The sequence below is a fragment of the Rhinolophus sinicus genome, chromosome 6 (genome assembly GCF_057876585.1).
Source record: "Rhinolophus sinicus isolate RSI-liver-muscle chromosome 6, RSI-T2T, whole genome shotgun sequence".
NCBI classification, from domain to species: Eukaryota; Metazoa; Chordata; class Mammalia; order Chiroptera; family Rhinolophidae; genus Rhinolophus; species Rhinolophus sinicus.
The window spans coordinates 14,832,836-14,851,311 of NC_142506.1; the positions used below are offsets into that span (position 1 = coordinate 14,832,836).

General features: G+C 41.6%; 1 protein-coding gene across 1 annotated transcript in view; it reads right to left on the minus strand.

The window, feature by feature from the left end:
* Positions 1-18,476, minus strand: part of DEPTOR (DEP domain containing MTOR interacting protein) — a 137,514-nt gene that overhangs the window by 54,934 nt on the left and 64,104 nt on the right. Inside the window, exon 4 of the mRNA XM_088798965.1 lies at positions 17,569-17,747. Coding sequence (XP_088655091.1) covers positions 17,569-17,747 — 179 coding nt within the window. The remainder of the gene's footprint in view (positions 1-17,568; positions 17,748-18,476) is intronic.

The window sequence follows — 18,476 nt, forward strand, 5'->3', positions numbered from 1 at the left end:
CATAACTATGACCATCTCAAACCATCCTCAAGGCTTGATACAGCTCTGTTTCCTAAAGCAGCAAAAGTCCTTGATTCAAGAACATTAAGCAACTGTTTTTAAGTGGCTACGTCACATAAGGATAGTGCTTGAGACACAAACCTCTCCAGAAGGCAATAACAAGTGAGTCAGAACTAAAATAATTACTTCCCGAGCACTGACAAAATTAAGAAGACTATATGAAAGCAGGAAATTAATTTTTAAGGGATAAAGTCCTATTAACTGATATTACTCAAACAAAACACTTTCATTCACAAAATTAGAACCCAATTATACTTATTTAATTGATCGAAGGGTGGAGAGGGGATGAGAAAGAAAAGAGGATTTAGAGTAACTTTAGTAAAGATAGCAGGCAGGGATATGAAGTACAGCACAGGGAACATAGTCAAAAATATTGTAGTAACTATGTATGGTGTCAGGTAGGTATTAGACTGTTTTGGGGGATCACTTTGCCAATTATATAAATGTCTAACCATTATGCTGCAAACCTGAAACTCATATAATATTGTATGTCAGCTGTAATTGAGAACTTTTTTAAAGTAACTTAACAAAGGGTAGCAGGAAGGAAGGATGTCAAAACATGACATTGTGATTATACAACTTTGGAATTGTAAAGGTACCGATGGAAGGTCAAATTATGTTTTATTCTTCTCTACGCATCATTAAATAACAGCTGGGTTCATTCCAAAGACTAGAACTTTTATTATTAGTGATAAAATTCAGAACAAAGAGTATGTTTCTTCAGAGATGAGATTGTTTTTCAGAGACTAGATCCTAGATGTGCAGAGAGGTCTAAAAACAAGCGTATGTTGTCTGGCAAATGGAATACCCTAGATACATAATTCAAATAAAGAAATCTATAACTCTATTCTAGGTCTTTCGGAATTGCTGGCATAAATCCAAAGGCCTAATTAAAGCACTTCAGTGATGGCTTATGTAACAAGTTGATATTCAGCATAGAGTACGTATATGCTGTTGTTTAAGACCAGCAATGGATGAGGTCATCCAACTTTTATTAAGCTCAACCCACCAAGGCGTCTGATGATGAGAATGTTGATGACAAAAATAATGATAATGACAACAAGCTAGCATTTATTGAGAGATACTCTGGGCCAGGCCCTGTACTAAGCACCCTGCATGGTTATATCACTTAGTTCTCATAGCAGTACTATGACAAAGCTATTGTAGTTACTCCCATTTCACAGATGAACACACACACACACACACACACACACACACACACACAACCACACACACACAAAACACTAAATCTCACCACTGATCTCTTTTCTGAATGTCTGTTTTTCCTCCTCGAGGGTCCTAGTCTATTATAGTGATTCTCATTTTATAGATGACAAACTAGGGAATACCCAAGTAAACTTGCCCGAGGCCATCATCATTAAGTGGAAGATCCAAGACAGAAACACTGACAGATTAACTCTGGAACCCTAGCCCTGACTCTCTTCTCTAGACTGTCACCCATCCGTAGATGTACTAGATGTACTAACGCCAAATGTGGAGGCAGGTGAGCTTACAAACACAAGAAAATGAAGTCTGCTTTTCCCTCATTTAGTCCCACCTCCAGGTTACAGAAGGCAATTTGGCTGGGGATGTTTTCTACAAGATTCTTCACCAGAGCAAAATGTTTATTACTTTGGGATTGCTTAGTACAAGGACATAGCAATAACATAGAAAACACTGCTCTGGCCTCAGATGGCCCTGGGTGGACCAGTTTCACTCTTTACTAAGTTACCTAAATGCCCTGAACTTTAATTTTATTCGCTGTAAAATGAGGGAAGGAATGAGGACACAAGATGGGTGAAAGGCCCATGAGAGTTTCTGATCCATAGAGGCCCTCAATTAAGGTTAGCCATATGTGGTGTCAAATCGAGAGCCCAAGGATGCCAGTCCAAGGTACAAGACTTTACAGACTTCACCTACACAAGGGAAGGGTCTGGAAGCAACTGTAGGAGGTCTGGGGGAGAAGGAGGCATCCTACCCAAACCACATCACTTCAGAAGGTCCAACAATACCGAAGGGGACATCCAAGGTGATGTTGGGGGTCCTGAAGTAAAATCTTATCCAGGAACCACTGGGTGTGAACGCCCCTCACAGGCTCATTCCTAGACGGCATTTTCTTACTGTTCCCAGAAAGATTACCTCATGAATCTGTTGGTGTTCTCCTGCACAGTAATTCATCAGGGGTTCCTCAGGGGACTGAGGGACTAGGACCCACAAAGGAAGAAGAAGCAGACATTCAGGAAAGGAAGATTTCAGTGGCGAGATTTGGTAGTTTTCTTTTGTGTGGGGTTTTTTCCTTTTGTTTTGTTTTTATAGTAGGTAAAATGTTTCGGTTACTTAAATTCTCCTAAAATATTAAAAAAAAAAAAAACACCAGAAATGGTTTTCTGAATTACAGTTCTTGGCAGTGAGCAAAGGTCACGCTGAAAAACGATAAACCCCAACTTTCTGTAGCAGCTTTTATTTTTCCTTAAAAAGAGTCCATTTTCCGACATTCATTTAGATGAGATACACATCTGGTTCCTTTTAAAGTGCCAAAATACATCCAGTTCCCATAACTACAGAGGAGAATTACGAGAAGAATGCATCAGCTTAAACACTCAAGGTCATTTCAAATCCTGAAGAGTCCCTGGTTTCTGTGACAGAGGAAGAATTGTGCTAGCAAATACTTGAACTAAAATCCAGGCAAATAGCTCGAAGGCTTCAGCTTCTGGTTCTTATTCTTCAAGGTATCCTAAGATGGCATATTCAGATCTAATTGTGTGGTAACAAGACTGAGAATGTTTGTAAACGTTTACAAAGATGAAGGGATGGGGTTCCAGAGTTCCTCTGTAAGTGTTCCTGTCTTGGAGTTTCCACTTAATGACATTTCCCTAGTTTGTCATCTATAAAAGGGAATCACTATAAAAGACTAGGACCCTCGAAGGAGGAAGACAGACATTCAGAAAAAAAGATCAGTGGTGAGATTTAGTATTTTGTGTGTGTGTGGTTTTGTGTGTGTGTGTGTGTGTTCATCTGTGAAATGGGAGTAACTACAATAGCTTTGTCATAGTACTGCTATGAGAACTAAGTGATATAACCATGCAGGGCGCTTAGTACAGGGCCTGGCCCAGAGTATCTCTCAATAAATGCTAGCTCGTTGTCATTATCATTATTTTTGTCATCAACATTCTCATCATCAGACGCCTTGGTGGGTTGAGCTTAATAAAAGTTGGATGACCTCATCCATGGCTGGTCTTAAACAACAGCATATACGTACTCTATGCTGAATATCAACTTGTTACATAAGCCATCACTGAAGTGCTTTAATTAGGCCTTTGGATTTATGCCAGCAATTCCAAAAGACCTAGAATAGAGTTATAGATTTCATTATTTGAATTATGTATCTGAGAGTTCAAAAATTCCTAGATAAACTTCATCTGCTAATTTTCTATTCTATTATTTATATTTTTCTGTGTTTCATCTGTCTTCTTGTCTTTCCACAAGTTCCCAAGGACAACCCCTAAAAGAACTATTAGTCCTAGTGTTCGGTTGGAGGCAAATTTATCCCAATAATCCTCAGGTCTATAGACATCTAGAGTGTAAATCTGGTGGCCAGATGGGCTTGACAGCAGTCAGAGCAGTGCAGTAGGGTATGGTCTGAGCTCTGCCCACCAGGCTCAGCGCCCCCAGCACCCTACACTGCAGCCACCGAGCCACTGCTTGGTGACTTCACAGAACTGCACAGCTGTGGCCTTACCAATCAGAGCACCATCACTCTTTTCCCGATGGGCATGGATAACACCATACGAGCTCGGACAATTAAGTTCGTGAACTCATCCTAGAAACATTGCTACATACCTCATTGCTGAATATCACGATGGTCACCTTCGAAGTACTCCTGTTGGGAAGCTGTGCACTGATGCCAGTGCCTAGTCCACCCTGCAAAGCAATTTTGGAACTCTTTTTCTGGACTGGCCATCAGAGCCATCGTCATATTACCCTTGATGTCCTGAATGTCATCAAAATGTCTTCCTTTCAATATTTCCTTTATCTTCGGGTAAAGAAAGAAGTCATTGGGGGCCAGATCAGTGAGTAGGGAGGGTGTTCCAATACAGTTATTTGTTTACTGGCTAAAACCTCCCTCACAGACAGTGCTGTAGGAGATGGTGCATTGTCATGATGCAGAAGCCATGAATTGTTCGCGGAAAGTTCAGGTCGTTTTCATCTAACTTTTTCACGCAGCCTTTTCAGCACTTCCAAATAGTAAACTTGGTTAACTGTTTGTCCAGTTGGTACATATTCATAACAAATAATCCCTCTGACACTGAAAAAGGTTAGCAATGCCGTTGCAACCAGTCCGTGAACTTAATTGTCCGACCTCATATATCACAGTCCACATAACTGCACAAAAACAAAGAGGCAGGCGAGCACATGGATCACAGAGCCCCTGCGAGCAGACCATCCACGTGATGCTCCCCAGTGAAAGGTCAACCCCAAGGCTAACTGAGGCCGGTATGTAACGCTTTCCATTAGCGAGCAGGTGATGATGAGAAGCAGAGATGCTGCTCCCAGAGCTACACTGTAGTCATTCGGACACTGAGGGACACCCAGTGCCAAGGTCAGCTGTCCCCGGAGAAAAACACAGGACTAAAAAGTCGCAATGTCTCCAGCAGCTACTGGGTGATTTGCTGTTCTTTTTTTTAAGGAGGGTACAGCTCACAGTGGCCCATGTGGGGATCGAACTGTCAACTTTGGTGTTATTAGCGCCACGCTCTAACCAACTGAGCTAACCGGCCACACGATTTGCTGTTCTTATAACCTTTTTATCTTAGCCCTGCCCCACATATCATTAATACTACAGCTTGCTACACATCAGAAGAGCTCCAGTGCGAAAGAGTGATAATATGTACCAATCTGGAAAACAACTTGGTTCCGCTGCCAAACCAGCGCTCCAGGTGCGTGGCAGATACAGCAGCCAGGTTCCGATGGTCTTGTCCAACTGCATGAAGCACAGGTACAGCTGCAGAGGGGGCGAGGGAGCGGGGCACCCCCAGGGCCCACAGGCTGAGCAGATGCCGGCAGGGCCGCTAGTTCCCTGCACCAGGGCCAGGAGTGCCCCTCAAGCCCTGCATCTTTAGTGTGTTTTTTTTAAAATGTCTTCATATATTTTTTATATTAGTTATATTTGCACTCACCTCTTAAACAAAAGAGGAAGATGGATGACACAGGAAAAAACTCATCTACTTTTTTTTCCAGTAAGTTTTATATTTGGGAATAATTTTAGATTTCCAGAAATGTTGCAAAGATAGTACACCACCACCAATGTTAATATAATCATGGCTCATGGTCAAAACTAAGACACCAACATGGGTCTGCCTGCCTATTTTAAATCTAGCTTAGTGCCACAAAGCCCTCAGTGTGTGGACATGGGAAAAAAACTGTTCCTTGGAAGCTCCTGTTTCATAGGGAAGGTCACTAAGGAACTTAATAAAAAAGACATTTGTCCTTGTGGCCAACAAGTCAACTGCACGTCCAAAACCCATTCTCCCTTCTTCCTCCTTTATGATTTGTTCAAGGAAGTAGTGCCTAAAAATATCTGATTCACTGATTGCCTGCCAGCAAGGGGTGGCCCTGTGACATCGTTCTGGCCCATGTGATGTAGGTAGAAATCCTTGGGAGGGGCAACTCTTCCTAACTAAAAAGCCAAGTCTTGCTAGGTGACGACACCCTTCTGCCCCTTACTCCTTTGTAATTTCATCTTCTTCCTGCCAGAGTGTCGATATAAGGCGTGGTGTACACTAAGAACAGCAGAGCAGACAGACAGATGGAGCCTGGGTCCATTTCATTATAAGCCTAGGATTCCCCACCTGGAGCAGCTGGCTGCATGAGCAAGGGAGCTTTTCTGTCATTACTACATTGTCTGTTGTTTGCAGCAAAACTCAAATCTGATACTGCTCCTGACTTAGGCCTGGAGATAGGAAACCAAAGGCTTAAAACACAAATGATTTCTATTTATTTGCAGCCCACACCTTGTAACCCACCATGCTTGATTCGTAAGCCAAGGATGATTCAATTGAAAGTCATGCAGACGGGAGATATGAGGTGTCATCAAAAAATACAGTGAATGTTTAAATTTAAAAAAATTATTACAGTATAAGACACATTGCCACTAATCCCCTTCAACATACTCCCCCTCACTTCAAATACGCTTATCCCATCGTTCTTGCCACTTTCTGAAGCAGTTCTGGAAGTCCTCTTCCATGAAGTGTCTTTACCTTATCTTCCATCATGACAACGCTCCCTGTCACACATCGCTTCTGGTACGGCAATTTCTGTCAAATAAAAACATTACCGTGTGTCCTCATCCACCTTATTCATCATATCTGGAACCATGTGACTTCTGGCTCTTCCCCCAAGGCAAAATGACCATGAAAGGAAGATGTTTTGAATCAATTCAGGACATCGAGGCAGCTACGACAGCACAACCAAAGACACTCACAAAAGAGGACTTCCAGAACTGCTTCAGAAAAGTGGTCAGAACAATGATATACGTGTGCTCGAAGCGAGGGGGAGTATTTTGAGGAGGGTTAACTGTAATGTGTCTTTTACTGTAATAATTTTTTTTATTTAAACATTCACTATATATATTTTTTAATTGGGGAATACTGGGGAACATCAGCTCCAAGTCATTGTCCTTCAATCTAGTTGTGGAGGGCACAGCTCAGCTCTAAGTCCAGTCGCCGTTTCCAATCTTTAGTTGAAGGGGCCGCAGCCCACCATCCCACGTGGAACTGAACTGGCAACCTTGTTGTTGAGAGCTTGTACTCCAACCAACTGAGCCATCCCGTCGCCCCTCCAGCACCTCGGCGGCAGTTTGTTGTCTTCAATCTAGTTGTGGAGGGCGCAGCTCACTGGACCATGTGGGTTCGAACCAGCAACCCTGTTGTTCAGAGCTCGCGCTCTAACCAACTGAGCCATCTGGCTGCCCCAAAACATTCAATGTATTTTTTGATCACACCTCATACGCCTTCCAGCAGCTTGGCCCTGATTTCCCTGTAACAGAACTGGTTACCGACAGTCACTGGGCCTCAATTTTTCCATCTGTGGAAAAGAAATTACAATAACTTCTTTTATCCAAAAAAAGTGAAATTAATAAACATATTAGAACCCACAGCTCCCTGGAAGACAAGGTTTCAATAATGCCAATGCACCATTAATAATATTGACCAGCTGCCAGCAAAAACCCAAAGGATCCCACAGTGAACACTGGAAATTTAAGAAAATGCTCCTGAATTTTGGGCCAAATATTGGGTAAGTCCTTTATGGGCAAAAAGAGAACTGCCAAGATCAGGTCCAGTCAAACGATGGCAGTCAACTGTTTCTGACTTGTGAAAATATATTAAAAATCAAAGGAAGTATTAAAAACTCAGAGGAGAAAGAAAACATGACTGAAATCACAGGGGAAGTGGTGAAGCACTGTCTCCATTCCAGACACTTGTGTGGTTAACACCTAGCTTCATCTGAGGGTCCAAATCAGCACTGTAAAATGTATACACAACAAGATGCTCCCTCTGTACAAACTTTCAGGAGTTTCGGCCACAGGGGAACAAAGATTTCTGAGAACAAGGGACTGAAAAATGGAGTACAGCAAGTTCTCGAATACCGTTTTAGTCAGCGTCATTTCATTAACATTAATGAGATGCTGTAGGAAATTAACGCTCGTTTATATCAATTAGCCTATGGTAAAACTGGTTTCGTTGTACGTCATTTTGCTTAAAGTCACAGAACCCATTGACAGTGTTAAGTGAGGACATACTGTATACATTCACCAGGATCCCACCTGCCCTGCACTGGTTTCCAAAGGGTCTAGAGCTGTGCTTGCTCTCACCCAGGATGGCAGCCACTAGCCACAGGGAGCTAGCTGCCAAGCACTTGAAGGGTGGCAAGTCCAAACTGAGATGAACTGTTGAGTGTAAAATACACACTGGATTTTGAAGATTGAATATGAAGAATGCAAAATAGCTGATTGGTATTTTTCATATTGATTACATTTGGAAATTATAATATTTTGGAGATAATGAGTTGAAATCTATCATTAAGATTAATTTCACCTGTTTCTACTCTTTTTGCTATGGCTATTAGAAAATTTAAAATCACATATATGGATTGCCTTTGTACCTTACATCATCTTTCTATTGGAAATAGGATTCGTATAGAGACTGGTATCCCATAGGAACAGACGCGCTAACCAACATACAAGTTCATCCCAATAACTTTGAGTTATTTGTCATAGCAGATAACTCTTAACCTGAGCTTCTTACAGCCAAGAGTTGTTATCGCTGTCTTGTTTTTTTCTCACCCTACTTCCCCCATCCTACTTCCTTCATTTTAATGAGGAAGCACACTGTGTTCCCCACTTGATAGGAATCCCTATCTGACGTCATGCTCTCAGCAACTGTCAAAGAGGACATCAGAGCAAGGTGCGAGCCAGTGGGCAAAACCAATACCTACTCCTCTCCACTGGCATGGCGGCTTTGGTAATTTCTAATCAAACTGAAATGTGGGCAGCAGCCTAGGGAATTACTAAAATAAAATGGAATGGACATAGATTTTGAAATGTAAGTCTTCCTTGGATGAGGAAAGAAGAGAGGGGGTGGGCCTATTGTTGTGTCAAATGTCATCATCATTGGGACAAAGAATTGAAAGAGAGCTTTTTAGAAAAAAACTTAGATAAAATGTTAGCACCTTTAAATTTTTGTGTCAATTTGAAAATAACATATATATCACTTTACAAAAAGATTACTCTCCAAGTTAGATTAAAATTTGTTATGCTTGATAAACATATTTTTCCAATTGTAATTAGGATATGTATGTCTGTGTATATAATTCCTTCTTAAATTTTAACTTAATCCTGTTCCATAGTTGTTATACTAATCAGAGTTTACATATAGTCAGTTTTATACCTAGTAATCATTCTGTGGTATTAATATCCTTTAGTTTGTTTATTCATTCCTGGCTGAATAGGAGAGGAAGGAGCAGGAAGAAGGAAGATTTCGAAAGAACTATGGGCCCGAACACAAAAGACAATCCAGATGTTCTATGTGTGATACCAGGCGTATCAGCTAAGAGAAACTGAGTTAAAGTGAGCAGCTAAGAATCTCAAGCCACAAGGGGCTAGTGGGAGAATTTCTAAAGGAAGAACCACAAGAGACAGCAGGGAAGCAAGGATGAAATGGCTGAGAGAATAACCATTATAAGTACCCAGGCAGAGCCTGGGGCCCAGACACAATTCCCAGCCCATACTTCCCAGGTGGGAAGGGGCTGACATAAGGCGCTCACCCAAGACCCACACAGGGTCCGAGCTAGAAACAAGGTCTGAGATGGGAAAGACAGTGGACATGGTTGGTTCCTTAAAGAAGAGCCTCTTAACTTTTTTCCCACCTTCCCAACCCCGCCTGGAAGGCTATGGTCAAGTTCATGTTCACCAATAACCGGGACCTAACACCACAATGCTTCTTGACCAGGAGGAGGGGGCAGGGGCATATCAGAATCAGCAGTTTGAACTGTTCCTTCCACCCAGAGAATTCTGACGTGTTCTTCTCAATAAACCCAACCTATGTGTCCCACTAAAAGTGACCACTGAAACCCAGCTGAGTCCTTACATTACTACACAGGGCCAAGCTGAGTATATAATACAAGAGCGCACACCTTCGATATACTTCAACTGCCCCAGATTGTGTGCTTGTATTTTAAGACTTCCTCATACTGGTATAAAAACGTTGCGTTTGGGCAAACTGAGGACTGTGCACTGCAGGGGACACTGAGTGACCAGCTGTCAAGAGCGAGGCAGGAGTCCGTCGAAGCACAGGCTTCAGAGCCAAACGTGCTCTGTATCTAGAGGATCAGCTTCTGTACATGTGAGAATAGTTATATTGATGTCAAGTAAGAAGAGAAACATTTACAGTGATGACATTGTTCACAAAAGACCTCTGTTCCCCGTGCATAACATTTCTTTTGAAAGGTTACATAAGATAACGCATCTCACATTCCCTTCTCACTTTCGAAAAGCTAAGGCCTGGTGCAGCTGCAGACCTGTTTTTCTTGAACCCAAATCAACACTGTATTGTGTGCGAACATGTGAGTCCTTGACTTTACCAAACCACCTTGTTCCCTAATGTTTACATTGCAACAGCCTTCTGGCTGTGTCTGTGTTTCTTTCTGCTTTGGACTCAGCTATAACACAAAGTAAAACAGAGCCAAAGCATATCAGGGGCACAATGTGAAAATTCCCAGAAATTCTAGATTGAGAAAGTAAAAAAAAAAAAAAAAAATGCATTAGATTACAGCTGCTGATAGAGATTATGCTTGAAATATTAATTATTAAAAGTAGATTGAGAACATAGTCTACCCAATCTTTATTATTTTTCTATTCAGAGTTTAACATTTAGAAGCTAACACACTAGTTGCAAATGCCTCAACCTTGTCATGTAAAACAAGGTGCCACCTAATAACAAGGGCATTAATTTTGGGGAGGAAAGATTAAATAAATTAATAGCATTAAAAACAGTCTATTGTTTTCACCTGCCCAGCACTCATTTTCTTGTGGTAACAGAACTTTCAAAAATTTTTCTTTTCTTTTTTTTTTTTTTTTTGTGGAACAATGCCCTACCCACGCCCCAGGCTCAGCCAATCAAGAGTCACTCTCTAGAGTTTAACATCTGGAAAGAGCGACTATATGGGCAGAAAATAGCTAAAGCTGGTTTATCTGGTTGTTAGTGGCTGCAAATGATTGCCCCTTAGACACTAGTTCCTGGCACCGGAATTCCCAAGAGCTGCTCCAGTTCTTCTTCTCCAGGCAGCCTGGTTTTTCAATGTTTCCTTTAACTGTCAGCTAGCTCTGCCATTTATTTGAAGCCAATGATGATTGGGGCTGTTTATATTCAAAGAACTTTAGCTGGCATAAATACCCAACACTGTGCCTGGCAAATGGTAAGTCTTCAATAAGTGGTCACTGCTGCCATTCATTGCTGCCATTCATTCATTCATTCAATACAGTTTCTACTGAGTCGCAAGTAGATAAATGCCAAGCCACTGGGCAAGACAGAGAAAATAAATTCTCCATCCTCAAAGCATTTGCACTCTAGTTAAGGGTAAAGGAAGACTAAAATACTGGGTACCATTTGTAATGGAAAAATCTTTATTTTGTTGGTGGCAAGGAATTACCAAAAGCAAGAAGTAAGACAATGTGAGTTGGAGGGTCCTGATGGAGAGGGAAGGAGGGAGCGTAAGCAAGCAAGGGGAGGTCACCATTGACAAAGACACTGTCCTTCTCCTGACTTTAGTCATGTCCCTCCGAGCCCTCTTTCCAACTAAGTTTTGATGTTGGCTCTCATCCTTTCTTTGGCCTGCCCAGCCCAGTTTTAGCAAAAATCTTGCAAAGTCAGGTTAGTGAGGCCCCTGTCCCTGGACTTCTGATCACCCTTGATATTGGATGAAGTTCCTCATCCTCCATCTTTGATATATAAGTCCGTGGCCTGACCTTTAGCAAGAATTTGGTGAAGTTGGTTTAGCAAGACGCTCCCTGCCCTCGATGTCCTCTATTAATAAATTTCCATCCACTGACCCGCTCTCCTTGTTCCATGGCTATAAATCCCCACTTGTCCTTGTTGTATTTCAAGTTGAGCCCCATCTCCCTCCCCTACCATAATACTCCTATTGCAATAGTTTTGAATAAAGTCTTCCTTACAGTTTCAACAAGTGTCAAAATAATTTTCTGTAATATCACACAGTCTTGGGCAAGCTACAATCTCGCCTTTAGCCTCAATCATCAGTGCCTTTTTTCTTCCTTGTTTCCTTTCTTCCTCTCCTCTCCTCTTCCTCCCCTCCTCATCTTCTGTTCCTCTCCCTCTCATTTTCTTTCTTTCTTGGGCTAGGCTATTCCAGACTTAGGCTGAACTCTTTCAGTGATCGTAATTACTGAAAAGATGTATAATTCCTGTCCAGATCTGGCACCTAGCTCCCTCTGCAGCAGACCCCAAATTCTCTCTTCATGTCCACCAGAGCGACTGTCTCAGTTACTGTTTTCCACAGGAGAATGGGGTTATCACAACCACCCTCAAGCAGCTGGGGGAACTAAAACAATAATATGTGTAAAAACTGCTTTGCATATTGCAAAATGTTATATAAATATATTTTTAAAACAAAAGTAAAAGACAAAAAGGCTTGATGGAGTGTTGAAATTGTCGAACTGCTCTAAATCTTTAAAAGAGGAAATTATACGCCTGGACATTGCAGCAGTACCCTGATTACCCAGGGTCAGCTGCTGCAGCTGTGAACAATTTACCCACGTGATTATCTGATTTCTATCTGTCTCCATTTAAGGACAACAGAGCTGGAGAGCAGCTAAAGCAGTTGAGGGAGATAGTTTATGTAAGTGTAAAAAAAAAAAAAAAAAATGTGTTCACATTTGCAAAGGTTACACAAAAATCTCAAGGTACCTAGTCATGGTTTGCTGAAAGAATCTTATATATTTTATGGGCTAACAATTTTTATAGTTGCAATATCTGCCAGGCTGTGTGGCTGACGCAATAAAAGTTGAGGGTTTTTTAATTTTTGTTATAGTCTAGTGGAGCTTATAATTAGCACCCAATCTTCTTTAGTGATTAAGAGCCAGATTGCCTTGATTTGAATCTTGAATCTACCATTTACCAGCTCTTGTCTTAAGCAAGTTACTGAACCTCATCTTAAAAATAATTGTGATATCTAACTCATAGAGTTACTGAGTGAAATAAATGTATAAATGAGCAGAGTGCTTAGAACAGGACTGGTATATGTAGAAGCTCTATAAATTTTCACTGTTATTTGGAGTTGATCAGATCACATACAATAGCTGGCATTTGAGAGCCATAAGAGTTAGATGCTGTGTTAAAAGCTTTGCCAATCACTGTCATTTACTCTCACAGCAACTCTATGCAGGAAAGAGTTACCATAGCAGCCCTGATACAGAAAGGGTCTGCTTGTGGGGCTGGCCCATGGCTAGCATTTAAGAACTTGGCTTTTGGAAGGGTCCCTAAGTTACTAACTGATAAGGCAACTTTGCCCACCTAAGGTATTGAATTCTGCTAAACCAGCCTGCCTGGACTGTTTGTGCAAACACTGTGATTTATGGAGAACGCATGCTTTGCTTCTGAGAGTCTGGAATGCTGGTAGGAAGTCAGGCCCTCCTGAAGGAAGGAGCTAGTTCTGTGTGGCCCTGGGAGGGAGAAGAGGGGAAGCCTGCACCTGGATTCTCCAGACAACACCTGGTATGTCTTTTTCCCTTGTGGATCTTTCTCTATGTCCTTTAACTGCAATAAATCTTAGCCACAGGTTCAACTATATGCTGAGTCCCTCTAGTACAGGTGGGTGCTCACAGGTCTCCAAAAACAAAATGAAGCAAAACAAAAATCTCTCAAAGGGGGCCGGCCCGGTGGCTCAGTTGGTTGGAGTGCAGGCTCTCAACCACAAGGTTGCCAGTTCGATTCCTCAAGTCCCGCAATGGATGGTGGGCTGCGCCCCCTGCAACTAGCAATGGCAACTGGACCTGGAGCTGAGCTGCACCCTCCACAACTAAGAATGAAAGGAGAACAACTTGACTTGGATAAAAGTCCTGGAAGTACACACTGTTCCCCAATAAAGTCCTGTTCCCCTTCCCCAATAAAATAAATAAATAAAAGCTCTCGAAGGTGTATAATGTGATTCTAATTTCATAAATTTAAAAACCAGAGGAATGGAAACTTATTTAATTTATTGAGATGTCGACATGGCCACTTAGTAGGTGAAAGAGCTGGGACCTACATCCTGTCTGTCTCCCTTCAAAGCCTGTTCATTCCACTGTGCCAGGCAGCGACACCTGATTACATACATCCTGGGCCAAGGAAAACTTTCTAAGGCACAATGTCTACTCAGCTACTGGTGTCATGTGACCTTGGGAAGATATCCTAAAGGCTTTTGAACTTCAGATGTAGTCACTGTAAAACTGTAATAATAATAATTTTTATTATTATTATTATAACAATGACATAGAACTGCGGTGAGGATTTAATAACATATGTACATGTCATATATGTGAAGCATGTCTGTATTAAATATATAATACAGTAAAATCTATAAAGTATTTAGCCCAGTTCCTGGTACACAATAAACCTCAATAAATGAAACAGCGAGATAAATATGCACACACATTGTCAACATACACACATGTGCATAAACATATACATATATATTTACATGCATGGGCATATTGATAAATAGATACACACATACAGATATGCACACAAGTTAATTACTCCTCTAACAAGTTTTGTCTTGATTATAGAGCATCGTTCACCATTCATAAAGGAAGCCAGTTAGGATTTCATAATTGGGCCAGATTTTTACACCTACCAGTTTCAATCTAGGGAACTACTTTTATCCAGAAACCTTTCACTCAAACCCTAAAGACTTTCTTTAATGTTTAAGCTGTGAAATAAATTATTAACTGGAAAATCTAGAGCTTTGCTTGAGACACTAAATGGTATTTCTCATCTCTCACATACACATAAGTGGTGGCCGTATTTTCATAACTCAGAACCTGTTATCTAGCAATGATTTGCTGGGCTGGGAAACTGGAACTAACCTCAGAAACTCTGACTTCTACATACAGAACATATTCAATACTCCTAAAACTATGGAAAGCAAACGTCTGTGGTTAAGATTTGCAATCACTAATGCCTGATTTTATCCTTTACCTCGTGACTTCATGGCACTTATGTTTACAGCATTACAAAATTATACTGCAATTAAAGTATAATTACTCACTCTTTGGAAATCATTTGGAAACAATTTGTGGCATCTTCTATCTTCTCTCTGAAGTCAAGATGCGTCAGTCAGTAAATTGTAGTTTAACAGTCTGATTTTCTCCTAGAACTTGGTGTCACCAAGTTTTCTGTCTGGAGCCAAGAGGACAGAACTGACTCTTACCCAAATACACCATTTTTCACTGTGGAACCCCAGTTACCCCAACCGACTATGAATTCACAGTTATTAGCAGTAATATCTATTTAGACATTCCTACTTGAGTGACCTCAGACAAATTATTTAACTTACTGCTGTCTTAGTTTCCTTCTCAATAAAATGGAGATAAGAAGAATACCAGCCTCGAGTTAATATTGTGCATTTAAAATTTTGTGAAGAGGGTTGATCTCGTGTTAGGTGTTCTTACCACAACAAGATCAATTTAACAACAACAAAAAGAATATCTGCCTCAAAGAGTTGAAGAGGTTTAAATAAGTTAATAGGTGTACAAATCATTAGAACAGTGTGGCGCATGGCGTAAAATAAATAAACGAACGAACAAAATATAGACAGTACACCTTGGACTGTTCTGTCCTTGCATCTAGCTCCATGTTCTAGTCCCAATAAGACGATAAGCTGGTTCAGGCCAGGAGCCACACTGGCACTACACTTTTCTATCCACCTTCCCACCCTCGGTGAAGCTGGCCCACCAGTAGACAGATTAGGCCATCAATAAACAGTTGTGAGTTTGACTGTAGCAATGTTACGTACAAAAAAAACACCCTGGGATACACTGAGTGGCTTGAGTGCCTTTCTAACCAATGTCTCTAGATCGGTAGCTTTCACAATACTTGACCCCAACACACAGGAACAGTTTTTATGTAGCAAGTCAATATACACATGAAAAAGTCCATATGCTTATATAGTGTATAATCTAACTGAAATCAAAGTTTTGCAGGACAATGCTTAACCTGACTACATAAAATGTGCTCTGATATTTTCCATTCTAAGTAAATCCAGTCCAGGGTATCTCCAACTTTCATGGTCATGCAAATCACTCATGGGTCACACTAAAATGCAGGTCCGATTCCGCAGGACTTGGGTAGGATCGAGTGTGTTTGCATTGCTACCATGCTTCCAGTGACACTCTGGGTCCCTGAACCACACTCTGAGTAGTAAGAGTCCGGGATAGTCTACTTTAAAAAAATTTTAATGCTGGGAATGTATCTCTATACTTATTTCACAACCCACTAAAGAAAGTATTGCACTCTGCAGTTTGTAAAACATTGCTCCAAATAATTTCAAAAGTTTCTTTCATCTCTGTAATTCGAGTTTATCTTCCTAGCCCTGGGATAGAAGTCTTAGCAGTTCACAGAAAGAATGACTCAAGTACCGGTATTACCTTTCATCTTGACATCTTTCTCCTGCCACACCTATCTAGTTCCCAGCCCTTTCCTCACTGTTCTAAGCCTACACCTTGCAGCTACACCATATTCATAAATTGATTGAGCACTTATTAAGAGCAGAACACTGAACCAAGGGCTTTATATCTACCCCATATACTCCTATAACCATCCCATGCAGGTATCCCCATTTCACAGATGAGAGAAGGTAAGGAGCTAATAACTGGTGGGGCTGGGAATCCAGAGTCTGTGTTCCTGTGACAGCCATCCTCTGAGATGGCTTGGAGTTTTCCTTGCCTACTGGTACGCACATGCTTGTATAGTTGTCTCACACTGAATAAGGCTAACTTGGTAACCAAGAGAGTACTGAGGAAATGACAGTGAGTGACATCTAAGGCTCCGTTAGAAGACATCGTGGCTTCTGTCTTACACTCTCTTAGACAACTCCCTCTGGATGAAGCCTGATTGCCATGTCATGAGAATTCTCAGTCTTATTTGAAAGTCCATAGAGCAACGGACTGAAGCTTCCGGCCTACCAACAGCCAGCACCAACTTGTCAGGCACACAAGTGAGCCACTGTGGAAGTAAATCCTCCAGAGGACTACAGCCTCAGCTGACATCTTGACTACAACCTCATTGAAACCTTAAGCCAGAACCACTCTGGTAAGTCTCTCCCAAATTCCTAGCCCACAGAAACTGTGCGAGATGAGAATAAACATTTATTATTGTTTTACACCATTAAGTTTTGGGGGTAATTTTTTATACAGCAACAGAAAACAAATATAGTTCTTAACCAATAGGTTATATTGCATCATTATGATTCAGCCCTAAAAGGAAAGTGAAAGTTTTATGAAGGCCTTTTGGATTACTGCTTTTTTACTTTGGCAGCTTATACCATGCCCGGTCCAGCAAGTTTTTGTTCTCCCCTTGCAACCAATTTTGTAAGAGTCATTACTTCCCATCCACATTTGACCAGATGACTTCCTGTAGCCAGTTGTATACGGGAGCAGTAATGTTAAATCACAGGAGTGTTTGGAGATACTGCAAGGATCAACTTGCCCTCTTAGCTTCTGCGCTCACCTGTAAAAACAGGTGTGTATCCCAGAGAGTTCATGTTCCTTTAGCCTGGGTCCCAGAATGAGAAGGCATGGAACATGTACCTGACTTAACGCTCAGCTTGGAGACAAGCTGAGCTGAGCCCAAGCAGAGGCACAGTTGACTTACAGGCCCATGAGTGAGAAATAAACACTTGCTCTAAGCCACCTTAGGGCTGTTTGTTACCACAGCTAAAGCTGACCCATACACTTACCGTGCTGTATGATGCCATACTCCATAAGCCGGTGGCAAAGCTGCTCGGCCTCTTTCCTTGTGGTGGCCTCGCCTTCCTGAACCAGCCAGTCCAGGAACTCAGACGCCATGAAGGTGCGCTCATACTTGACTCCCTCCTCTTCCCGGGGCTGCAAGAGTGTGTTTTCAGGGCTCATCAGCCTGGGAGGAAGACAGGGACAACAAAATAAACCTATGCAAAAGGAAAAGAGCTCATTTGAAATCCTACATCATAGGCTTCTGTGAAGCATCGCAGCAAAGTTGTCAGACAGACAGATGTGTCAGGCACGTGCTGCCACGAAGGTGATTATTTTTTCAGTCTCGATGTGGCTTCTTCTTTATACCTTTATATAAAACTAGTCATAAAACTTGGCTATTAGACTGTGTTCCTGTGAGAGCCAAGATGGCTCCGGTGATCCTTGCCTGCTGGTACGCACATGCTTGTATAGTCGTCTCACACTGAATAGGGCTGACCTGGTAACCAAGAGAACACTGAGGAAATGACAGTATGTGACTTCTAAGGCTCAGTTAGAAGACATCGTGGCTTCTGTCTTACACTCTCTTAGACAACTCCCTTGGTTATTAAACTATGTTTAAGCCATCCAGTCTAAGGTATGTTTTGTTAAAGCAGCCCAAACTGACTAAGGCTACTTAAGTTACTCGTTTAGAAGCCCCCTATCCCCATATAGCTTGTTTCTCACACCTACCTTCCCAAGCATTCTTCAGCTTCTCTAGCTCCTATCCTCACCATACCTCCAAAATAGCTCCTGTGGGGATCATAAGAAGACTCCCCTGCATCCATCTATGATGGGCATTTTGTAGGTCCCCATTTTGGCTGGCATGAAGAGCATTAGATACTATTGACCACTCCCCTCAGCTGGAGGGACATCA